Genomic DNA, 7,707 nt, shown 5'->3' with positions numbered 1-7,707 from the left:
TGTTGCAGTTTCTGACGCCTCATGCCAGCCGCTGCTCAAACTCCCTTCTGCAGCTCGCAGCCTGAGCCCAGCTCGAGTCTAACTGCTAGCTCCGTCGTTACCCTGAGCCCAGCTCGAGTCTAACTGCTAGCTCCGTCGTTACCCTGAGCCCAGCTCGAGTCTAACTGCTAGCTCCCACTGCCACACTTTTATTGTCAAAATGCAAGCAAGGAACATTTAAGGCTTAGAACATTAACTACACTTCTTAACATCTTTTCATCCTGTTGTGGTCCATTTGTACTTCTTTCAATGTCAAATTATGCTCTCCAAAGTCCATTAAACTAGGCATCGACCGCTAATTTTTAATCACTGCAATGTTATATGTATAAATTAAAATGGATATTAAATTTAGTTTCTTTAAAAGTCTATCCCCCCCAAAAAAATAAAATAAAGCAAGAATATTTTCATAATCCTAATTTTATGACATTTACACGGTACAATCTTGAGATTTAGGGTGTGATTTTAGTTGAAGGCAGCCCACATCATTCCAGACCTGGAACCTGGATTGTGTGAATTCTGAAGTGAAATGACAGGAGCAGACTGTGGGATCTGATGCTCCCCAGTTATTGGAGGCTGTTGGCTGAAAAGTTATACAGGGTGAACGGCCAAAGTGGCAGGTTAATAGAGTGACATTAAGTGAAGCCTGAACTGGAAGAATGAATGGAAGTGACTGCGGTCTGTGTGGAGTCTGTATGTTCTCCCCTTGCTCGTGTGGGCTTCCTCCCACTAAGGTAGTGCAACGGTCATCTGTACGAACAGCACTATGAGGGCTGAGCCCAGGCTAACAGAACAAAGGAAAAGGCCAGACACTCAATAAATAAACTTTTATTCACCAGGCAGGGTCCTCAAACAGGCAGATTTTACACCTCCTCCCCAACACTCATCTCCAGATGAACCCCCCCAGTCACAGCAGGAGGAGTGGACAAAGAGTCTTTTCTCCTGTAAGGCTACAATATCTTCCCCAGGTCAGAAACAGCCAAACCCCTCCAGCAGTAACCACAAACCATCTAAAGCCTTCCTCTGCCCCCCTCTTAAAAGAAAAACAAAGTGGATTCAAATTAGGTCTGTATTTAAAGCTACATACATTTATAAATACGGTCTACTCAAATATCTCTGCAGTGGGCTTGGAAGTAATTTCTGAGTGTTATAGGAAATCAGAAACACCACATAGTCTAAATATAACATTCTGTGTGTGCATTCCTCGGTACTGAGGTCTCGGCTTAATACGGTATGAAATGAACATGTCTGACTCACATGAAGGATTAGGAGACTACAAGTATCTCCAAGTCATGCTGGAACGAGGGCATGTATTGCATTAATAAAGTTTTGGAAGCCTACTGATAATATATTTATAAGGCAAGAGAGAAGAGTGTGGCACACTGGTTAGCACTGCTGCCTTGCAGCACTGGGGCCCTGGGTTCAATTCCTGGGGTGCTGTCTGGGTGGAGTTTGTATGTTCTCAACATGTTCACTTGGGATTCTTCCAGGTGCCCTGCTTTCCACCCAGACTGAAGACAGGCTGGTAGGTTCATTGGTTCTGGTGCAAGTGTGTGTGAAGTTTGAGTCTAGGCATCTGCCCTGTGATGGACTGGTGTCCAATCCAGGGTGTGCCTGTTCCTTACTGGGATAGACCGGCTCTGCCACATCCCTGTATGGATAAAGGAGATAGAAAATGGATGGATGGCAGACAGAACTTTTTGGGAAGGAGGCTGTGATAAGTGAAGGGAAGGCAAGGCCATGTTTTGTTAATGCAAAACCTGCGCGAGATTTGCCAGATGTTCACCTACAAAATCTGCTTCTCTTTTCTTAGTCTATCTGCTCCCCTTTCCTGTGTGTGGTTTATTTCTGGCAGCACCTCTTATCTTTTTTCATTCATGTTGTTCCTTCTTGAACCATCGTCCAAAAAGAGAGAGAATAGTAGCTGGATCAGAACTGGAGAATAAAAGAGGGTCTGGAGGCTGTTCAGCTCCTGCCCCCGAGGAACGAAGACCACCAACTCTTCGTCGGACACCAGAGAGACAGAGGGGCAGGATCAGGATGAACCATCTGCTTTTTAGTCATGTAAGGCTTCATCAAGTGTTGAAATCGTGTAAATCAAATAAAAAAAAGCCAGGGCAAGAAAAAAATACAAAGCACGCGTGATGTGAGAAAGGAAGCACTCTGAAAGGTGACTCTACGTGCAGAGACCCATCACTCCTCACGCTCGTCACACAACACCAGCGCAAGACAGCTGGGCAGCAGGTTTAGACCACCGAAACTGCAACGAAAGCCTTTTAATGAGGAGGGGGAATCAGGGTAATTAAAATCAAATTAGTGTTTCCCCAGTCTCAGTACTGGGAACTCACATACACTACAGGCATACAATTTGAATACTGTTTGTAGAGTAGTAGAACATGTGAACGTTCTGATCCTTGCACTCCGGTATCAAATCACATGTTTAAATACTAGACACAGCAGCAGCAAAGGTTTTAAAACACGTGACGAGATGCTGGCCGGATCACAGGCCCAGGCAGTCTGTGCGTTCCTGGCTGGGACTAGAATGAGGCCACAATGATGAAGAGGAGCTGGGAAACAGGGGCTCAGTTTAAGAAGCCCGTTTCTAATACAGGACAATTCACCACAGATCCAGAGCAGCTCGGTCTATCCCCCACCCTTCTCCGCCTCTCTCAGAACATGGTGGTCTTGACCTCCCGGCTGAAGAACCCTCCAAAGTTGAGGTCCCGAGACATCAGCTCCTCCTCCACAGTCTCCAGGGCCCACTGGTGCTCCACGATCTCCAGCGCCTCCCACTCACTCTGCAGGGATGGAAATCAGGAGTCAGACGGACCCAGACTGGTCACTCAGAAGAGCCCTGCAGGGTCTCAGCCAGCAGAAGTCACTCGGAAGAGCCCTCAGAGGAACTCTTGACATGTAATGAACCTATTGGATTTGTGCAGCAGAACACAAAAATAGTGTTTCTCAAAATCATTTGGTTCATTTGGTATTTTGCAAGTATTTATATATATATAATATATTGTAACGCATACGGCCACCGTTGCAGGTTGTGCAAGCCGACTTACCAGCGTGGTGACGTCACCGCCCTTCCCTGTGAATAGCAGAGACCGCAGCCGCCGGGCTGATGGGAGATTTCCCTTTAGCTCGAGAGGCTGGGTCCCTGTTGAGTGATGCCAGAGGCCCGGGTTCGAGTCCCCAGCGGTGGGGAGCCGACCTGAGGCGGCAGTGGCAAGGGCGCATACCCACATGAACCCGAGAGCGCTACAATATATTATTCATCCTGCGACACCGTACGGTATAAAGAGGTTTGGCAAATGACATGACATGATGGATATTATTCAGGATAAAAAAAACACCATCTGCTCTTTTCATTTTCGGATTCAACCCATCCAGTCTTTGGCTTTTCAGGAGACCTGGAAGAAAATTTAAGGGGGGGGGGGGAGAGAATTCTCTCACCTTGAACGCCTTGTTAGGGTCAGGGGGCATCGCCATGGCAGCTCCTGTCATGTGATCCTGCATGATGCGGGACTGGTCAGCAGCTGGAAGGGACATTGAAGGGTGCAGCTTAGACTGAGGTCAGAAAGCACAGAGTCTCTCAACAAATTTTAAAATCCATCAACACGGGATTCTCTTGCCCTTCAAGAAAACACTCCCATGGTCCAAAGACATGCTGGAAGGTGAATTGACTTCTGGGAAACTGTCACTAGCTGTATGTGTGCATGTCTGTGCTCTGTGATGGACTGGCACCATGTCTAGGATTTATCTTGCTTTGCACCCTCTGATAGCCTGGATAAGCACCAGCTCCCCCACGACCCTGAACTGGATAAAGCTGTTGGTAAATGAATGGATGGATGGATGGATGGATAATGTAACCAACCAGCTCCACCAAAGGAGCAAACATTTCAATTGTCGTGCTTGAGTGCCTCCTTTGCATTGGCGCTGAGCAGTTATTTTTCATCTGCTCTCGAGACAGAAAGAGCTCTGCAGCTATCTCTCCTATTAGTGAGCAGACAAGGCACGCTGCTCTGTGGACTAGTCAGCGGCCGGAGAGAACAGAGAAACAGGGGTGCCTTGGATCCAGCTCTGACTTGCTCACCATTGTCATGACCCAGGATCAGGTTGTACATGCTGCGCAGCCCAAAGACATTCAGAAAATACCAGGACGCCGAGCTCACCCTACACAGAAAAAGATGGGGACAATCAATCAATCAATCAATTCTATTCTTATACAGCGCCTTTCAATAGAGAGCTCTCTCATAGCACTTTACGTAAAAGACACAATACAAAATACAGTAGCAGAATATACAATAAAAATAGATATAAGTGAGAAATTGAGGATTTAGATTTAGAAAAGTCAACAGAAGCTGCATTTTCAACTGGGTCAGGAAGGGAACTTGGAAGACGAGGGGCTGCCTCTCCAAAGGCTGGGTCCCCCGACGCACGGCGTGGTGTCCTGGGGGCGTTACGGGACCCGGGACCAGCCGAGCGAAGGACAGGCACGAGGCTCACAGCCAGAGCAGAACGAACAGCGCGAACAAGGCCAGGGCAGCCGTGGGCCTGGAGGGGGCGAGAGGGCAGACCGGTGCGAAGCCGTACCAGGAAGCGTCCAGCGAGAGCAGCTCGATCCCGCGCTGCAGCATGGGCTTGAACCTCAGGGTCAGGGGGAAGGGCACCTTGGCTGTGCGGAGAGAGAGAAGACAGGGGGATCAGTGGGCAGTAGGCAGGCTAGACCTTCAGGCTGCACACAGCTGGGCTCATGTCCCAGCCCCTGACTGCAGAGCTCAAGCCCTTCACAGGCGGAAACAAAACTCCTCCTGGGGTAACTCCTTTCTCTCTATCACTGCCACCCCCGACTTGTCCAGCAGTGTATCGCTTGAGTTGGACTCAGCCATGAAACAAAATTCCCCCCAGAGGATAATAAAGCTTGAATTGATTGAATTGCAAGTGGACTGCTAGGGAAATACCTTGATCTTTTTCCAGCAGGGGTCACATTCATTTGCATTCATTCATTTCTTCTGAAAGACCAACAGAACAGTCACTTACTGGTGACGAACCCGGAGAAAGCCCAGTTGATCCAGCCGCCAATCACGATCATGGGGAGGACGTTGGTCACGTTGCCCTTCATCATGTCCGTCAGCATGCTGGTATCTGCAAAAGACCAGTCAGAGGCTGGAGCTGACACACCAGGTGAGAGGTAACCCCAACACCCCAAAACTAAACAGCAGCAAATCCCCATAACTCTTCCCACTGTACGATGCCAAGTTCGAACTCCTGTAAATAGCGCTCAGGACAGGGGGCGTGCAGAGTGTGAGGTTCCCCGGTTTGCTTCAATTCTCTAGTATTTTGAGAATGAAAGCACCTCAACCCCCCACCACCACGAACGAAACGGGACGGTTCCTCTTTCTCACCTGTCATGGGGTTTTTAGGAACAACCTTCCTCTTGGTTTTCTTGAAGAACCCCGTCTCGGGATCGTTGAAGTAGTGCTTCCGCATCGCAAAGGACTGAAGAGAAAAGCGTTTGGAGAGCATCACGCCTAGAGCTCCGCCGGCACCCCGTCACGCAGAACACGAGGCGCGCGCGTCGCGAGACGAGGGCAGCCTCGCTCCCCAGACAGCGGGCAGCTCCGCCACATCTGGAGACCCAGTCCAGAGACCCACACCGTCTTGATTCCAGAGAGGAGCACCATCTCTGCTGAAACCTTCTCAGTGCTCTGATCATTGATCCACACAGCTGAGGATAACCAACCGATTCCTGACACAGTGGAGCTCACGGCATTTCTCACGACCAGTTCAGTTGAAGCCAAGCACAGAAAGCGTAGCTCACATCAGCTCTTAACCTGAGAGTCGGAAGCACCCAGCACAAATCCAGTATGAAGGACAAAACTATTTTCATTAGGATGCTCCAGAGTCTCGGAAAGCCCAGGATAACATTCTTACCTGCTTGGGGATGTATTTCCCATTCTCTCTCAAAATACGGCTTCTGAGCAACACTTGGCTGCAAAAACAGATATAACAAGTTACTTGCGGTAATATTTACATTGATATTTACATTGCGTCCTACTTTAATTCTTTTATCTAAGCTTAGTGCTGGCTTGGTACGCACAGGGCTCTACCAGAGGGCTGGGCAGTGCCCTGGGCTATGACACAGAGCTTCCTGTTTCCTCTGCTCTTTTTACATTCGGGGCCACTTCTGCACAACTGTTTCAGTCGATCAGAGCCTGGTCACATGCCACAAAACTAATCTCAATCTCTGTACTAGCCCAGCTGCAGATCACTTGGTGCTGTGCCAATCTTTCCCATATAACTTAAGGCCTATAGACACCTTCTGCACAGGTAATATTTCCCCGCAGCTAATAAGCTAAAATTGATCTTACAGTTGATGTATTTCCAACACTTCACCTGCAGAATAACTTCGATATGAGACCATACACTGATTTGTCAATTTCAAGTTGATTGTGAAATCTCCCACCAACATCTACGAACAACGATTGTTTAAACTCCTGCAGCATTTCACGATTCTGCCCCCGGAAAGATGAAATCCGCTGGGCTCACCTGTCGGACACCTGCTGCAGGTCCACTTTCTTGTCACTGTGCAGCAGCTGGGTGACGTAGTGTCGGATGACCCCCACGAAGAAGGTGACGAAGACGATGGGCAGCACGACCCAGACTCGGATACTGGAGTCCAGCAGCAGCTCCGGACCGGCCATGGCGACTCGCTTGTGTCAACACACCCTGAAAACGAGCCCCGGCAGGTGAAGGACAGCCCGAACACTTCACACCACAAACACACTGAAGTTCGTTTTTTGGGTGCACATTATCCTACAAGAAGTAGGCCACAGAACAGTAGACCGCGATAATAATACCCAACGATATGAGAAACTTCAGAAAACACTTGGATATCCTCGCGTCCGTAAAAACAACACGGTACACGGTAAAAAAAAAAAAAACGATGACAAGGAGATTCAACTTAACAACCGGGTTTGGCACTTCAACCAGATGAGTATTGTATTTTCTAGCGTCGCTTATTAGGTCTTTTAGAAGTTTGACACTTTTCTTTTCAGTGACTTCTGAGCTGAGGACGTTGTTCGGTGGGCACCGAATTTAACACGAACTCCCCACAACAACAACAAAAAACGAAGGAGATCAGAGCAAATCTCCCGTCCAGCTCTTCACAGGAGCTACGAGTGCGAAACTGTGAAACTGTCCCAGCTGCTGCCGAAAACCGCTCCGACACTCGCCTGTTTTCTATTGGGTTACTCGGGACACTGCCAGAGACGTCTATATGTACCGAGGCCTGTGTCGAAATAATACCAGAGGTTTTGTTAATTAAAAAAACGCCACCCATTAAACACCTGCAGCGATAGAGCCAGCCGGGTCTCCGCGACCACAGACCGGGGCTCGGTTCGGTATCCCCGCTCCGCCCTCGGCGCTGGAAATAAACATTTAGTTATAATTTCCCCCCACCGAAAGCAATTTTAATCCCACTTTATTCAGTATTGATAAGGACCTCGAAAAACACCCGTGTCGTGTGAGTGTGTAGGTAGGTACCTGTGAACCCTGAAAGGACTTCTCCACATGTCCAGAATTAAAAATAAGGACGGGAATTTAAACTTTGACCCCGGCGTCAGTAACGCAAATTAATAAATTCACGTATAAGACACATATATTTTTTTA

General features: G+C 48.3%; 1 protein-coding gene across 3 annotated transcripts; it reads right to left on the bottom strand.

The window, feature by feature from the left end:
• Nucleotides 1–848: 848 nt before the first annotated feature.
• LOC102693594 (ER membrane protein complex subunit 3) lies at nucleotides 849–7,648 on the bottom strand. Of its 3 annotated transcripts, XR_011183707.1 has the most exons (10): nucleotides 7,582–7,648; nucleotides 6,586–6,765; nucleotides 5,971–6,028; nucleotides 5,442–5,535; nucleotides 5,077–5,181; nucleotides 4,630–4,711; nucleotides 4,130–4,209; nucleotides 3,490–3,572; nucleotides 2,649–2,834; nucleotides 849–2,615 (listed from the first exon to the last, which is right to left on the bottom strand). XR_011183707.1 is itself a non-coding variant. In XM_069184212.1 (9 exons), the coding sequence occupies exons 2-9, from the start codon at nucleotides 6,738–6,740 to the stop codon at nucleotides 2,706–2,708; spliced, it is 786 nt and encodes a 261-aa protein (XP_069040313.1). In that variant the 5' UTR covers nucleotides 6,741–6,765; nucleotides 7,582–7,648; the 3' UTR covers nucleotides 849–2,705. The 3 variants fall into 3 exon arrangements, 2 of the variants coding, with proteins under 2 accessions (XP_069040313.1, XP_069040317.1); XM_069184212.1 differs by having other exon boundaries at nucleotides 849–2,834; XM_069184216.1 differs by lacking the exon at nucleotides 7,582–7,648 and adding an exon at nucleotides 7,386–7,435 and having other exon boundaries at nucleotides 849–2,834.
• Between the last annotated feature and the right edge of the window lie 59 nt (nucleotides 7,649–7,707).

This window comes from Lepisosteus oculatus, chromosome 2 (genome assembly GCF_040954835.1).
Source record: "Lepisosteus oculatus isolate fLepOcu1 chromosome 2, fLepOcu1.hap2, whole genome shotgun sequence".
NCBI classification, from domain to species: Eukaryota; Metazoa; Chordata; class Actinopteri; order Semionotiformes; family Lepisosteidae; genus Lepisosteus; species Lepisosteus oculatus.
This window is presented reverse-complemented; position numbering and strand designations above follow the sequence as displayed.